The sequence below is a fragment of the Naegleria gruberi genome, assembly GCF_000004985.1.
Source record: "Naegleria gruberi genomic scaffold NAEGRscaffold_11, whole genome shotgun sequence".
NCBI classification, from domain to species: domain Eukaryota; phylum Heterolobosea; class Eutetramitea; order Acrasida; family Naegleriidae; genus Naegleria; species Naegleria gruberi.
Genome location: NW_003163316.1, coordinates 123,583 through 139,217, shown reverse-complemented (window position 1 = coordinate 139,217; position 15,635 = coordinate 123,583). Strand labels below are relative to the sequence as shown.

The 15,635-nt window shown below is 34.0% G+C and overlaps 9 protein-coding genes across 9 annotated transcripts; 4 read left to right on the top strand and 5 right to left on the bottom strand.

The window, feature by feature from the left end:
* Nucleotides 1-418: 418 nt before the first annotated feature.
* NAEGRDRAFT_64671 (uncharacterized protein) lies at nucleotides 419-1,153 on the top strand (the record flags this gene model as incomplete). Its single annotated transcript, XM_002680006.1, has 1 exon — nucleotides 419-1,153. The coding sequence occupies one exon, from the start codon at nucleotides 419-421 to the stop codon at nucleotides 1,151-1,153; it is 735 nt and encodes a 244-aa protein (XP_002680052.1).
* Nucleotides 1,154-1,492: 339 nt separating this feature from the next.
* Nucleotides 1,493-2,703, top strand: NAEGRDRAFT_38344 (tyrosyl-tRNA synthetase). Its single transcript, XM_002680005.1, has one exon. It carries the CDS (start codon nucleotides 1,496-1,498, stop codon nucleotides 2,681-2,683), a length of 1,188 nt encoding a protein of 395 aa, XP_002680051.1. The 5' UTR covers nucleotides 1,493-1,495; the 3' UTR covers nucleotides 2,684-2,703.
* A 572-nt stretch (nucleotides 2,704-3,275) lies between these two features.
* Nucleotides 3,276-4,188, bottom strand: NAEGRDRAFT_31755 (uncharacterized protein; the record flags this gene model as incomplete). Its single annotated transcript, XM_002679897.1, has 2 exons — nucleotides 3,276-3,499; nucleotides 3,912-4,188. Coding segments are annotated over 2 exons (501 nt in total), but the record flags the coding sequence as incomplete, so codon positions are not given.
* A 371-nt stretch (nucleotides 4,189-4,559) lies between these two features.
* On the bottom strand, nucleotides 4,560-5,276 carry NAEGRDRAFT_2093 (uncharacterized protein; the record flags this gene model as incomplete). The annotated part of the gene is made up of 1 exon (XM_002679896.1): nucleotides 4,560-5,276. A coding segment is annotated over one exon (717 nt), but the record flags the coding sequence as incomplete, so codon positions are not given.
* A 1,940-nt stretch (nucleotides 5,277-7,216) lies between these two features.
* NAEGRDRAFT_64667 (uncharacterized protein) lies at nucleotides 7,217-7,684 on the bottom strand (the record flags this gene model as incomplete). The annotated part of the gene is made up of 1 exon (XM_002679895.1): nucleotides 7,217-7,684. One exon carries the CDS (start codon nucleotides 7,682-7,684, stop codon nucleotides 7,217-7,219), a length of 468 nt encoding a protein of 155 aa, XP_002679941.1.
* A 195-nt stretch (nucleotides 7,685-7,879) lies between these two features.
* NAEGRDRAFT_78856 (uncharacterized protein) lies at nucleotides 7,880-9,781 on the top strand (the record flags this gene model as incomplete). The annotated part of the gene is made up of 1 exon (XM_002680004.1): nucleotides 7,880-9,781. One exon carries the CDS (start codon nucleotides 7,880-7,882, stop codon nucleotides 9,428-9,430), a length of 1,551 nt encoding a protein of 516 aa, XP_002680050.1. The 3' UTR covers nucleotides 9,431-9,781.
* A 766-nt stretch (nucleotides 9,782-10,547) lies between these two features.
* NAEGRDRAFT_64665 (uncharacterized protein) lies at nucleotides 10,548-12,143 on the bottom strand (the record flags this gene model as incomplete). Its single annotated transcript, XM_002679894.1, has 1 exon — nucleotides 10,548-12,143. The coding sequence occupies one exon, from the start codon at nucleotides 12,141-12,143 to the stop codon at nucleotides 10,548-10,550; it is 1,596 nt and encodes a 531-aa protein (XP_002679940.1).
* Nucleotides 12,144-12,268: 125 nt separating this feature from the next.
* Nucleotides 12,269-14,362, bottom strand: NAEGRDRAFT_64664 (uncharacterized protein; the record flags this gene model as incomplete). The annotated part of the gene is made up of 1 exon (XM_002679893.1): nucleotides 12,269-14,362. One exon carries the CDS (start codon nucleotides 14,360-14,362, stop codon nucleotides 12,269-12,271), a length of 2,094 nt encoding a protein of 697 aa, XP_002679939.1.
* A 715-nt stretch (nucleotides 14,363-15,077) lies between these two features.
* NAEGRDRAFT_4375 (uncharacterized protein) lies at nucleotides 15,078-15,446 on the top strand (the record flags this gene model as incomplete). The annotated part of the gene is made up of 1 exon (XM_002680003.1): nucleotides 15,078-15,446. A coding segment is annotated over one exon (369 nt), but the record flags the coding sequence as incomplete, so codon positions are not given.
* Nucleotides 15,447-15,635: the final 189 nt, after the last annotated feature.

Genomic DNA, 15,635 nt, shown 5'->3' with positions numbered 1-15,635 from the left:
ACCACCAGAGAATAAGAAACAACAAGATCAAACACTTAAATCCGATAAACAACAAACATCCTCATCATCTACATCATTCAATCGAAATCCCACTCTTAAGAGTAAATATTTTCAAACAACAATAACAACTCCACCATCGACTTTAAAATCATTAATCTCTGATGAGCATAATGAAAGATATGACATTCCCGATGAGTTGAAAATAGATAGTGCATTACCAGAGGAAAAGATACCAATAGCTTCTTCATCTGTAGTTGTCAGTAATAGTAGTACAAATAGAAATGGAAAAAGATCTATGGTTAGCCTCTTTAATAATAGGACATCACTTAGCGATGATGATGATAGTGAGGAAGAGGCACCTATTTCAACAGAAGTGCCCATTTCAAAAAAGAAAAAACCAAATAAGCCTTCTGAAACAATGGAGCCAATAGTAATTTCTAGTATGATGTCGGAAATACAATCGATACCTGATGAAGAAGAAATAATACCAGTAACAATAACACCTGAAAAACCCAAAGAGAAAATCACAGAAAACAAGGTAGAGAAAACCCCTGATAAACCTGTGAATTTAAATGTTGAAGTTATCACACCATCTCCCTCTAAAATAGATCCGATCAATATTAAAATTGAAAAGTGGAATGATGAATGGAAACAAATAACTGAGAGTCATAGAATTTCTTGTAATAATTTATTTGAGGAAGTATTTAATGAACTGAAAAAGGAGTGGGCGTTAAAGGAGGAGAACAAAAGTCGATTCAAACAGGGATTGGAATTAGCTGGAAAATTAATGAGTAATAATTCACAGAAAGCCAGATTATTCTATCTGACTCTTTCGTACTACATATTATTCGAGAAGAAGGATATTCAATTAATTGGATATTTATATGATTCATTAACGGGAAACATGGAATCAAATCCTTTGTCCGTTTCCGTAGATTTTTCGAGCATTGAATTTGAGATTGTTTGTAAGGAATTTGCTGATAGGAAAGACATTCTTACTCTCCTCAAAAAGTATCATTCATTAACATTAATTGCAAAAGCCAAACGAACAACCACTGACGATCAAACCAATTCAAGACTCAGTCAATTAACAAAAATATTTAATCACCAATACAGTGAAATAATGAAACATCAAGCAAAGGAAAAGAAATAATGGATTATTACAATTCTTCAAATGGCTTGATTGTTCGGCTATTTCACAAATGGAAAGTTATTCAAAAATATCAAAAAATAGAGATTGAGAAAAATAACCAAAATGCAACAATGCAATTATCTCATCGCTTGTCTATTACTGGATTCATCACTATAATAAGCCAGCATTATTACCTCCAATCTGGTTTTGCACATGAAATAAATGTGATTGAATCGATTCGATAATTATTAATAACTACTGCACGTGAGATAGCTTTTACAAGTTTTTTTCGCTTGTTTTCTCCGGATGAGCTCAAAAAGTGGCGATGAGTCACACTCGTATTTTTTATTGATAAGAAAAAAAATGTCCAATACTGAAGAACAAAAAAGCGTAGAGCAACAAGTTGAAGCTGTTACCTCTCAACTCGAGGAAACCACAATTTCTCAACAACCTTCAGGTCCAGTCACTGAACTTACTGAAGAACAAGAAGCAAGATTCAATTTGATTAGAAGTGTTGGTGAAGAATGTATTCAAGAAGATGAACTCCGTGTTCTCATCAAGAATAAGAAGGAACAAATTATTTGTTATGACGGTTTTGAACCATCAGGCCGTATTCACATTGCCCAAGGTGTTATGAAGGCTATCAATGTTAATAAGCTTACCAAGGCTGGATGTAAATTCATCTTTTTGGTTGCCGATTGGTTCGCTCTCATGAATAACAAGATGGATGGTGATTTGGAAAAGATTCAAACTGTTGGTAAATACATGATTGAAGTATGGAAGAGTATTGGTATGGATTTGAATAATGTCGAATTTGTTTGGAGTAGTGAAATTATTAACAAGGACCCTAACACTTATTGGTTAAATGTCCTTGATATTGCTCGTAATAACAATTTGGCCCGTATTAAACGTTGCTCACAAATTATGGGTCGTAACGAAGCCGAAGACTTGAGTGCTGCTCAAATCTTTTATCCATGTATGCAATGTGCTGATATCTTCTATTTGAAGGCTGATATCTGTCAATTGGGTATGGATCAAAGAAAGGTCAACATGTTGGCTCGTGAATATTCCGAATTGAAGAGAAAGGATAAGAAGACTAAATCAAAGTTCAGATTCTCTCCAATCATTCTCTCTCACCACATGTTGCCAGGTTTGGATGGTTCAACAAAGATGGCCAAATCTAATCCACTTGCTGCTATTTTCATGGAAGATAGTGAAGCTGATGTCAATAAGAAAGTTAAGAGTGCTTTCTGTGAACCAGGTAATATTGAAAAGAACCCACCTCTTGAATATATCAAACATATTATTTTACCAATGAGAGGTGAACTTTTGATTGAAAAAGACGAAAAGTTCGGTGGAAATAAGACTTACACAACCTATGAAGAAATTGAAAAGGACTTTGCTGAACAAACCTTGCATCCTTCTGAACTTAAGCCAGCTTTGTCTAAGGCTATTAATGCTATCCTTGCCCCAGTCCGTGAACACTTTAAGAATGACCAAAATGCTAAGAGTTTGTTGGAAAAGGTTCAAAAGTTCAAGGTTACAAAATAAATTAATTTATTCATCCTTTTACATATGAGCTCGCCTAATCATCTTCATCCTGCTCTACAATACTTGAAGTTGAATAGTTGGATTTTTCACTAATGAGTGGACAATGTTTATCCATCATGTATCGTTGATAGGTAAATTTGAACGGTGACAATTCAGTATTTTCAGAAAGGATTGCATCAGTGTGTGGTTGTTGATGAAGGTGAATACTCTCATTAGAGTTTGATTTCCTAATATTGTTAATCAAACCATTGCTTAACCGTCTATTTGGTGAATGAGGTCGGGCAAGTGTTGCACTTGGGAAATGATGACTAGTTGGTAAAGCTGATAAATGATGATCATTGCTGTGAATATGGTGCGAAATTACAATACTTCCAGTTCTGTGATGACCTGTTGTAGCAGTTGTTGTGGTTGAGTGGGTAGTTGTGGATTCATTGGTTGGGTGAGGTGGTGGTGGTAATGGTATTGTTTTGTTCTTCCTCATTGCGAGATATTTCATCATTTCCTCAAATTCTCGTTCCTCTTCTCTTTTCATTTTCTTGTGCTCCACAAACCATTGAGGTAAATTACCTGATGACTCTGTAGGTAGAGTGACAAGGTCTGTATCAAACATTTCTATAAATTGTTGATCAATGTGGCGAGAATTATTTCCAGCAAAACATTCATATTCAGTAAAAATTGAGGTCAGTGACCAGTCCTGTAACTTTCTCAGACATCCAATGAGAGTTCCTGTTAAATGAATTCCAGAGGAGCAAACTACCATAATGGGATGATATGATTTGTCCATTAAAATCTCCAGAGCTTCCTTTATGAGATCATCTGTACAATGTTTAGTATTATAAATTTCATCGGTAAATCCCAATCCTTTTGAAGAAGAAATATTAGAGAGTGAAATATTATTAATAATTTGTAAAGCAGGAGGAATTGGAGAGACTGTATTATTTGCAAGACTTGGATAGGGTGTTGATGATGATGTATTTGTTTGATTCGATGTAGTATTGACTACAGTTGTGGTAGTTGAAAGTGAAGAATTTGATGAAGGTGAAAAGAGGCTTGGTTTAGGACTAGATCCATTAGGAGAGTGAGGTGACATATCTAATCATTGTAATATTCGCATATTATAGAATAATCAAAGTAATCTGATATAACATACCTCCGAATGAGCTTGAAGAGGCAGAATGTGATAAAGGTTGATCCGATCTCAAATTGGATGACATTTTCAATCCTCCACTCAATGTTCTATTAGAAATCAATAATCCTAATTCTATTAAATCAATTTTCTCCTCCTCTAAAAACGATGTAAATGATTTCAATATAATTTCCTGAGAGAGAAATAATATAGTTTTTAAATTCAATGTTTTTAAATATTGAAATTGTTTTTCAGCTTTAGGAACCGAGCTTCTATAAATTCCATCCTCAACCATTCCGAAAGCATCGGGTACTTCAAAGGGTTGTAGTGATCCAAATCCCAAATTATTATTACCAACACCACCAATAATATTACCCATACTCACATTGCCACCACTATTTCCGCCACCACCACTATTGATAGAGTGATGATGATCATTGTCGAGGAGGAGTGGCAGCTGATGATTGGGCTGTGTACTCATTTTTTTATAATAATAATTTTAAATTCATAATTAAATATTAAATAGGATAAGATGCCATTATTCTTGGATAATGAAAACAGTTTACAAAAAGCAATACTAATTGAAAATTATCTGTTTTTATCAAAACTTGTTTCAAACTTTTCATAAAAGACGAGCATTTTCTTACCTTCTTCAGTGGAGAGGAAGGGTTGAACTCGTTTTCTTGCATCCTTGAAATTTTGCCATGAAATGATAATGTTAGAAGGAATTGCCTGTTTGTTTCTTTCTAAATCACGAATGGCTGCCATACAGGCCTCTCTACATAGTGCCTCTATTTCTGCACCAGTCATATCACCTGAAATTTCCTCACATTCTACCAGATTCTTAATGAACTCTGATCGATGAATGAGTTGATTGGATGAGTTTAAGAATGTTTCTCCTAGATTCTTGGTATGAATTTCAAATATAGACTCCTTGGCTTCTTTATCTGGTGGTGGTACGTGAAGTAGGTGTTCCAATCTGCCAGGTCTCATTAAGGCACTATCAATCATATCAGGTCTATTGGTGGCTGCAACAACTAGTAAATTCTTTGTACTCTCAATGCCATCCATTTCGTTGAGGAGGGTTGATAAAACTCTACTGCTCACAGAATCAGCTCCTCCCATAGAGAAATCTCTCTTGCCTACGATTGCATCAATTTCATCGAAAAATACCACTGAAGGATTCATCATTCTTGCTTTCGACATGATGTCTCTAATGGCTCTTTCAGCTTCTCCTACATATGGAGAGTATACTTGAGCAACATTACAATAGATAAAGGTAGAATTGGTTGAGAGAGCAAGTGTTCTGACAAGAGTTGTTTTACCTGTTCCAGGAATACCATACAGGAGAATACCTCTTGGTGGTTGGAGTCCTAATCTCTTGAAACTGTCTGGATATTTCATTGGCCATTCAGCAGCTTGTCTGATTTTTTGTTTGAGATTGGAAAGACCACCAATCTTGTTCCAATGTTTCTCACTACTTGATTCATCTCCTCCGAGTGGTGTTTCTTCTTGTCCCTCATTGTAATCTGTGAGTGACTTGATGGATGGTGTAATTCCCAGCTCGATAATTCTTCTCAGAACATATTCAGTATTGATATTAATGTCCTTATTAAAACCCACATCCGCATTAAGAGAACTGAACACTCTAACTAAATCATAGAATTGAAAACCAGTGGCTGTATCAGCAATAGTTTTAAAATGCACATTGGAATAATCTTTTGAATATAATAATTCGAGGAATTGTCTTCTTTCTTCAATATTTGGAAGGTCAAATTTCACTTCTCTTTGGAATTTTCCTCTCATTTCCATCTTTTTCATAAACTCTGAATCGCTCGATGCTGAACCAATAATGATAATATTTACAATAACATTTGGAATTTTAGGAATATTTTCAGCCTTTTTCATTTCCTCTTGAATGGAAATGAGGGAAGAGAATAAACCCTGCTGAATCTTATCCAAATCATCCAGGAATAACACAAGTGTAATGTCATTTGATTTCTTAGAATTCCATCTCCTTTCCAAACTTTCATACAATCTATTTACAATGGAAGTTATGGCTTGCTCATTTCCTAGAGCTCCTCCTCCCAAAGTATTACAATTCACGGATACGAGTGGACTCTTCAAATATCTTGAAATGTTTTTAACTGAGCTCGTTTTTCCAATATTGTGAGGACCATGAACTAGAATTGAATAAGGGGTTGTGATTGTAATAGCACCATGTGAGAAATTATTTGAGGAGAGGAAGGTATGATGGAAGAATCTGTTTGCTACCTTGAGAAGTGATAAGAGCTCTTTACAAGGTTTAGATTCAAGGAAGAAACTCGTTTCAGGAGCCTGTTCAACCTCATTATGATCCTTTGATTGATTATTTTCAAAACCTGAATCTTCTACTATAATTTTTGTTGCTGAAACAATTCTGAAGATATTGTGTTTCATATTTGGTTTGGATTTGGCTGATGAGTTGGAAATAACAGAGATCACTTTGTAAACTTCATTATTCGAGAACCAAATTATACTATTATTATTCAAATAGAGAGAGTGATATCTCAAATTTTTCATACTGATAGCTTGTGGATTAGTTTCAGGTTTGAATTTTGGATTAATTGGTTTGAGTATTATTTCTGATGCATTTTCTGCACACATGTCCAACAATTCCACATTCTTAATTTCGAATTTCTTGCAATTCAGAATATTATCCTGCATTGTCTGTAAAAAATCACTAGTACTTTCCATAGTTGACTCATCGAATAAAAACACATTAGATTGTGCCTTGGCCAACTTTGAAATTCGATTATCTTCCTCTGATTGTGATGGAGAGAGTAAAGTATCATCAATTACCCAAGTACTCGAAATAATTTTAATCTCATTCAAAGTGACAATACAAGGTCCATCCAGACAATAATTAACCTTACATGTTGTTGAACCTTTTGCCACCAGAGACACCTTCTTAGATGAAGTGCTAGTGGTGCTTTTTTTCGATGAATTTGATTGTGTCGACTTTTTTGATGAAGTAGATGATTTGACACTTTGCGTATCGTCAGCCAGTGATAATGTTGAATTATTATTATTTGGTCTTCTACTCCTCAATTTTCTCATCATTGAAAGAGGAAAGTAAACTCTATTATATTGAAATGAAATTCCCTCTTGGAAGGGAATAAATTGGATCATGTCCGATTCTTCTTTATTCAAGACACTATTGTGACTTTCATCAATTAGCATTGTTTCATCATTGTTTTGCATTTTTTTCATGTCAATTATTATTGTTAACTTTTATTAAAATTCAATTAATTAATGAATAATTATTATTAAAGAATTACAATCTCAGTTTTAGAAAGAGTTTTTATATTTTTATTATTAAAACCAATGAAGAAATTTGATTATTTTGATATTATCGGGAGGGAAAATTATTGGGAAGGAGTTGATGAGGTAGTCTCTGAAGGAGCTTCTTCGGTAGATAATTGGAGACCTAGTGGGTTTGTTTGTGGGAAAGCATAATAATTAGAAGCCTTTCTCTTTTCAAATTCTAAGAGAGCAACTTCTTTAGCATCTCTTTCTCTTTCAGCAATAACTTCTTTAATTCTAGCCATTGATGTTCTGACTTTCACCAAACGCTCTGGATGTGTCATTCTACCTCCCATAGACTTGGCTAATAATCTACATGTTAAGAGCATATTACGTTCCTTCATCAAAACAATCCACAATTTTTGTAAATCGGAGAGGGATTTACTACGAATTTCCTTGATACTCCAAGCTCTTCCACTAGTTTCTAATGGTTTTCCTTCAAGAACAGTTTTATCAATAAATTCCTCAAGACCTCTCTTTGGTTGAATTTTTCTGGCAGCACTCATCATGTTGCCTGAACCTCTGAGCATTTTAGTAAATTGTTGAAGCATTTTTTTTAAATATTACAAATTCTAATTTCAATGCCAAGTTAACTATTAGTTTTTAAATTAATATGTAGTATTGAATATTATATTCTAATATCATCACACCATTGACAATAATTCAATACAACTTGACTATTGTTGAAGATGAATTGTTTAAAAAATATTTAAAAATAAAAAAAAATGTCCTCATCGTTGATGATTGAGCAAACACGTCTTGCTCACACGGACGTCGAACAAGCCATCAAATCTGTAATTTATGAAATCAAACACAAAGCTAGAACACAAAAACATATTGTATATCAAAATCATCGTATAAATTATCATATTGAACAAATACAACAAAAATCTAACTATTTATTAACAACTTGTTATGGACAAACATCCGAGGCTTGTAACACTGGTGTTTATGATTCTAATACACCACAAATACAATCTATGAAAAATCAAATCACTGAAACAACTCAACCAAACACGATCAACAGTTTTTATTCAAAGTTGGAAGAAATCAAGGATTACCACAGAAGATTTGCTGTTAAAATTGAGAATAGAAATACTTCTGAATCCAATGATGAACAAGCTCAAAGAAAAGTCAAGCAACGAGTTCAACAGGAAATTAAAGTTTTGTTCACCGACGAAGAATTATATGGAAGGTATGTCGATTTAAATGCTCACTATAACGCATTCGTAGACCTGATTAATGAACAGAATTCCACAGCAACTCCACCTGTTGAACATAAAACTATTGACTATGTGGAATATCTTGTCACTTTAGGTCAATTTGACAAATTGTCACTAGATCTTAAAAATCAGGAAAAATATAAGAGTTATTTGGAAAGTCTTTTGGATTACTTTATTGATTTTATGAATAGAACTCAACCTCTTATGGGCATCAAACAAATGGTTGATAAATTGGAAGAGGAATTCGACACAAAGTGTACTAGTGGTGATTTGCCTGAACATTGGAAGTTCTTGGTTAAATTGATGGAAAAGAGTCAACCAGAAAAAGATCAACCAACATCTGAGCAAAATTCATCAGCACAAGGTAAAAAGAAGAAGAGAAGAGGAGGTAAAAGAAAGAGCAATCACAATGTAGATAAACTAAGGTCGATAGCATTAATGGAATACAAGATTTCCAAATTCTTAACAGAATGGCTATCTGATGTAATACAACAAACTAAGATTTATGTGGAGAAAAAGTCAACCAGGACATGGGAAGAAAATCAAGCTGAAATGGAAAGAATTGAAAAGCAAATGGACAAGGAGGATGACGACGAACAACAAGAACAACAAAAGAAGGCCAATAGTGCAATTGATCCTAATGATCCACTCAGTAAATATGCCAGTAAGAAGAATAATCCTTTGAACTTGCCTATTGGTCCTGATGGTAAACCTATTCCATATTGGCTCTATAAATTCCAAGGCTTGGGAAATGAATACATTTGTGAAATATGTGGTAATCACTCATACTGGGGACATAAGGAATTTGAAAAACACTTCCAAGAGTGGAGACATGCTAATGGTATGAAAATTCTAGGAATTCCAAACACTAGACATTTCCATCACATTACAAAGATCAAAGATGCTGTGGAATTATGGAAGAGTATGCAAAATCAAGATCAACAACAAAGTTGGGACCAATCAGAAATGGAGGAAGTTGAAGATGCTGAAGGAAATGTCTACACCAAACAAACCTATCTCGACCTTAAGAAACAAGGTGTCATTAAACATTAACTCTTTTTCAATATACAGAGTGAGAGGAATCAAATTCTTGGATCAAATAGTTGAAGAATTGAACAATGATTGTCCTCCAATCTTAATCAGTTATTAATTTTAAAAAAATGTCCTTGGAAGAGTTTGCCTCAACAACCTGTGATGCAGGTGATAAGTTGATGAAAAAGGCTGCAAGCGTATTGAGTAAGAAAATTCACTTTGGTAACAAGACAAAGGATGCCATGAAGTATTATGAGCAAGCTGCCCAAATCTATATGGAAAGTAACATGTATTCTTCTGCTGGTGATGCCTATTGTAAATCCGCTGAATGTTTGGTAAAATCGGGAGAGAAACACAAAGCAGCCAACGTGTATAATTTAGCCTCTGAAGCCTATCTTCAAGACACAATGTTTGATGAAACTAAGGATACCTACAATAAGGCTATTGATTCCTTAAAGAAGGCAAGTTTGATCTATACAGAAAATGGTCAAACTGCCCAAGCAGCTCGTAAGGAGAAGGAAATTGCTGAGAGGTTGAGTGCTGAATCAATTGTGGATGTGGATATTTTACATCTTGCGATAGAAACATATAGAAGTGCTGCTGAGCTTTTTGAATTCCAACAAGCCTATGCAACTGCAAATAATTGTCTGGAACAAATTGCTCATATTTATGTTAGATTGAAGGAATACAAGGAATCTAGTAAGGTTTGGGAGGAAATTTTAAATGCTGAATGGAATAGTGGTAATTCAGCAACTGGTGAAAATTCTCTTATTAGACATTTGGAAACTCGTTATATGTTTTATGCTTCTCTCACAAAGATTGCTGGAATTAATGATGATTACAATGAAGAAGATTTGGAATTATTCTGGATGGATTTGGAACATTTTAGTGATAGAGGAGCTAATTTTGGGAAGAGTAGAGAGTTTGATCTTATAGTTGGACTTTATAAGGCTTTCAAGGAAAGAGATTTAAAAATCTTCCTTAGAGTTGTAAAGAAAACATTAGAAGTTACCAAATTGGATGAATGGGTTAAACAACTCCTTCTAGCAATAAGGAAAAAATTGGAAAACTGTATTCATTGTACTTCTGTTCTTGAAGATGAAGATGGTGAGCTTGATCTTACTTAAATAAATAGAGTTTATTCTGTCTTCTTTTTAATTTTGAGAGTTTCATTCTTTTCCTTAATTTGTTTGAGAATTTCAAGTGCAATCTTTACGTCTTCATTGGTTGTAAATTGTTCCAAAATATAGTTCGATACCTTTTCATCGACTAAGCTGGCTCTTGGATAGTTTCTTTCTAGTATGAGTTTAGCCCATTGTTCATTAAAAGTTACTGCAAAATGTAAAATGTGCTTTCTAATTTGTCTGTCATTTCTAATTTCCTTCAATAATTGTAACAGATGATCACTGTTGGCTTCAAATGATTCAAAGAAAATATCTGCAGAAATATTGGCAATTAGTGAAATAATGTTTGGATCAACAGTTTGTCTAATTAAAATAGAAATGATAGAAATAAAATTGGTTAATTCTGCCTTTGAGTAAGTTCTGTGTCTTATTCTACTAGAGTCAATCAGCTTCTTCAGTAATTTGAATGCCAAAGTTAATTGATTGGTATTAATATAACCAACAATGATAACAGCATAATCCTCAAATGTTGGCTTGATTGATGAGTTAACTGAAAATTCCAAAAGTAAATCCTCAGCCTTCTTTGGCATTCTAAACTTGAAAACATACTTCCTCACCATTTCAGATAGCTCTGCACGAGTTATGCAATTTTTAGATGACATGATATCAAATAATCTCTTGGCAATATCAACATTGGTATTTTGAATCATGAAATATGACGAGATGGCTTTTGGATCCCAAGATATATCAAAGTCTTGAATAAATATTTCTTCTCGTGATCTTGTTTCATCTGTTGGAAGATTCTTTTCGTATTCATGGAAAAATTCAAGTCTCTTTGATCTTTCTTCTCTCAAAGTTCTGTAAAGAATTGTCAGTGGACCACCATTACTTGAAAAATTATAGAGGAATGAGTTAACAATTTGATTTCTTTTCCTCATATTAACGCGAATGGATTCTAAATCATTGCATTTTACAGTAGTCAAAGAATTAGTGATGGCTGAGAAAATATGGGTCATGTTTTGGAATAAATGTAATTTACCATATGACTCCAGTAGTGGTCCATAGCTTGAAGAAAGTCTCAAATTAATTTGTCTCTTCTTCTCTCCGTTACTTGTTTGTGGATTGAGATAGGAAAACACAATGAGAACATTCAATTTATGTTGATGCATGGAAGCAAAATGTTCAAGAACTCTATGAACTGTTCCCTCGGATAGATATTCGCCATATCTTTCAACAAGCATGAAAATACGATCACAAATAGAAAATGTACTATTTTGAAGCTTGGTTATTGATGCATTCATTTCAGGAGTGTTACTTTGTGGAATATCATTTTGTGAATTTTCAGATGTTGTTTCGGGATGTTTAATTTGAATAGATTCATTCTTTTTGATGAAGGAATTAATTAATACTGTAATTCTTTTTTTTAAATTATCTTCTTCCGATGCAATTGATCCCGACGAATTCTTTTCAGGGATTGTCCAACCAGCAGGATCCACAACATTTCTCACAATTGAACAAGTATGATAATATGATTGTTGTTGATAATAATTATTCAAGTATTGTTGTTGTTGTTGATGTGTTGTTCTATTCCAAAGAAGAAGGCTTTGCATTCCGGTGCTTTTAATTGCGTTGCACCTATTCAAACACACAACAACATTTTTCATTTTTTAATTTAGTTTTTTATTATTTAATAATTATTATAAATAATGAATTCCTCTTAAGCAATCCAATATTATTATTGAGTTGTAACAGTTTTTGGTTTAAAGTATTTGAATAAACCTCCTGTCTTTGGTTTTTCAACCTTCTTTGGTTTTTCTGCTTCAAGTGGAGCTTGTTCCATAACTTCAGAAGAAGAGCCAGTAGGAGCTGTGTCTTGTTCTGTTGTGGTAGTGGTTGGTTGGGCTGCACTTTCATCAGATGATGGCTTAGCTTCGGTTTCAGAAGCAGTTTTCTTTTTATCCTTCTTTGACTTTTCCTTCTTGGTCTTTTTCTTTTTGGATTCAGTTTTAGATTCAGATTCTTCAGTCTTCTTTCTCTTCTTGGATTCTTCCTTCTTCTTTGGCTCTTCAACAACTACTGGTTCTTCTGGAGTAGAGAATCTTGGAGTTCTCTTGAAAACCTTTTTGGTTGATTTGTTTTGATCCTTTTCCTTCTTCTTCTTTTTTCCATCCTTAACTTCTGACTTTTCAATTTCTGATGATTCAGATTTTGAGGTGGTGTCTAGTGTCTTAATGTCTTCAGTAGTATCCATCTTGTTATCATCAGCTATAAGAACAATTGGCTCAGTGACAACATTGTTGCTAGTTGCTTCCTTGACTTCTGGAATGGTGGCCTCTTGTGGAAGGTTATCAAAGTCTAGTTTCTTAGCAGAGGATGATTTCTTTGTAGATGATTTCTTTGGCTTCTTTGGACTAAAGAGAGAATCTAGAGATGCCTGCTTTGATGGCTGGGTTGGTTCAGCAGCAATAGTAGGTGCTGGCTTATTCTTCTTTGTAAACATATCAAACAAGCTTAATTGCTTTCCTTTTTGTGGTTTGCTTTCTTGGATATCGATATCTTTCCAATCTTTGGCAAATTGAGGTCCTTTCTTCTTTCTTCCACCAGTTTTCTTCTTTGGCTTTTTCTTCTTTTCTTCATAGTCTCCATCATCTTCATCCTCATTGTCGTCTTCTTCCTCGAAATTATCTTCTTCATCATAGTCAACATCATCCTTATCATCATTGTCATCATTAAGGGAATAATTCATTTTTCTTCCTCTACCTCTCTTTTCGAAAAAGGTAAAAGAGTTAACAACTGCAATATCTGGATTTTCAAAAGATCTAGCTTTTAACAATTGCAATTCATAGTCCATGAGCTGATACTTGAAACCATCATTGATACGATCATTTCCTTCAAGCTTTTTAGTGACGTGATTGTAACAGTCATGGAGGGATAATTTGAGGCTCTTCATACCATATGCAATTAATGTAGAGACGCTTCTACTTTTACCTTCACGACAGTGAATCATTACTTTCATATCTGGATGATTTTCCAAAAAAATTTCAATCTTACTAATTGCCTCATCAAAGTATTCTACAATTCTTTTCTCACGAGAATCTTCGATGGAAATCTTGTGATACATTACAGTGTGATCCAATTTTACATATTCATAGACTGGAACAGCCTTTTTCCGTTCCTTCTTTTGAGATGATTTCTTAGGTGTCTTGGCTTTTGATTTTGGAGTGGCAAATACTACTACTGGTTCATCTTGACTCTTTTGAGGAGTTGCTTGAGAGTTGTTACTAGCTTCTTCTCTAATGACAGAGGACATTGAGGTTTGGTCGATAAGTAATGGATCATTCTCAGAGGCACTAACAGATGACATTATGGAATTTTCATCATCAAAGGTTAACATTGGATCTGAAGGAGCTGATGAAAAATCAGAGCTATCAGAAACTTGAGAAGGAATAGCCAGATAATCACTCTCAGAAGTTGTGGTAGTGAACAAGGTTTCTCTCAATGGAGTAGTTTCACACATTGAACTATTGGATTCTTCATCATCGAATAAAAGTGGATTTCCTAACAACTCTTGGGATTGTTTGGTTGGAGTAATGTTTCGTCCCTCACTATCAAAAATCACCTCACCAGTTGATGATTGTGAGAGTGATATCATCTCATCGGTTTGTTCACGTTTTGGTATTTTTCTCTTCACATGACTACAACCTTCAAAGTGATTGTCAATGTTATCGGTTACATTGACTACTAGACCAATTTTTTGTTCATTGAACAATATTAAATCACAGGCGTCATGACGATTGCCCAATAAAACTCTTTCGAAAACTTCAGTCATAATTTGTGATGATCTATTTCGCTACTATTGTTGATAAATTTACTACTATACGGAGAGGAAACTTGGTTAATGATACTAGAGAAATAAAAATGTTTTTCTAATGACCAATAACCGGTTATGATGAAATCAACAAGAACTGGCTTTCACCGGTGTGACTAGGAAATGGTCTTTTTTTTTGGTTGGTTATTTGATTTGAATTGTGTAACGGCAAAAAAACGCGCCAACTTTCCAATCTCCATTAAAAACTGGAAAATAACAATGAAAATGTTCACACCAATTTCTTTAATGAAAAAACATTAATAATACGTATTTTAACTTTTATCAATTAGAATTCAAGACGTCTGTTCTGATTGATACAAGGCTCTATAATAAAAAAATGAAACAATCGATATCTTCTTCCACCATCAAACAGCTTTTCAATAGAAGGAATTTCGGCAATTGTTCTTCTCCGATTAAAACATCGATGATTGTGAGTGCTGCTAAATACTTCAGTAGTTCCCTTCAAGCTCCGAAATTGAATAACAAGTCCTCTCTTTCATCAGTGCTCAAATCATCATCAATTCTAAGCAAGCACAACGTGGAGTGTAAATTAATAATGAATAGTGAATTTAATCAATCTAGAGGATTTTTACCAAATTTATTTGCACCACCAACACATGGTAATGCAGCTGGAATTAAATATGTGGAACAGAGAATTATTGGATTTTCTCCCGAACAAGTATTTTCTGTAGTTTCTAATGTCAATGATTACAAGCTTTTCCTTCCAAATGTTAAGGATTCTGCTTTTGTTAAAAATGGAAAGGAGACAGTTAGTGAACCTGATAAAGATGGACTTGTGGAAAAATCATCAGAAGCTTATTTAACAGTTGGTTTTCCACCATTTGTTGAGACCTATACCTCTACTGTTACTCTGAAAGAACCTGTCAGTGTCAGAGCTGTCTCACAAAATATGAAATTATTTAACAAACTGTCGAATTATTGGACTATTGCAGAAGGTCCAGCTGAAAATACTTGTAGATTAACATTCCATGTGGATTTTGAATTTTCCTCAAAATTATACCAACATGTTGCCAATATGTTTTTTGAATTTTGTAAGTAATGATTTCATCTGAACATATTTATTCTGAATATTAAAGTGGTAAAAAACATGACCAACGCATTCGAGGCAAGACTCAAACAAGTACATGGAAAACCAAGTCAGGTCACTAAAATTGTATACTCAAAACAAACTCAATCATAATTCAAAAGTAAACTCGACCAAGTATTTACAATA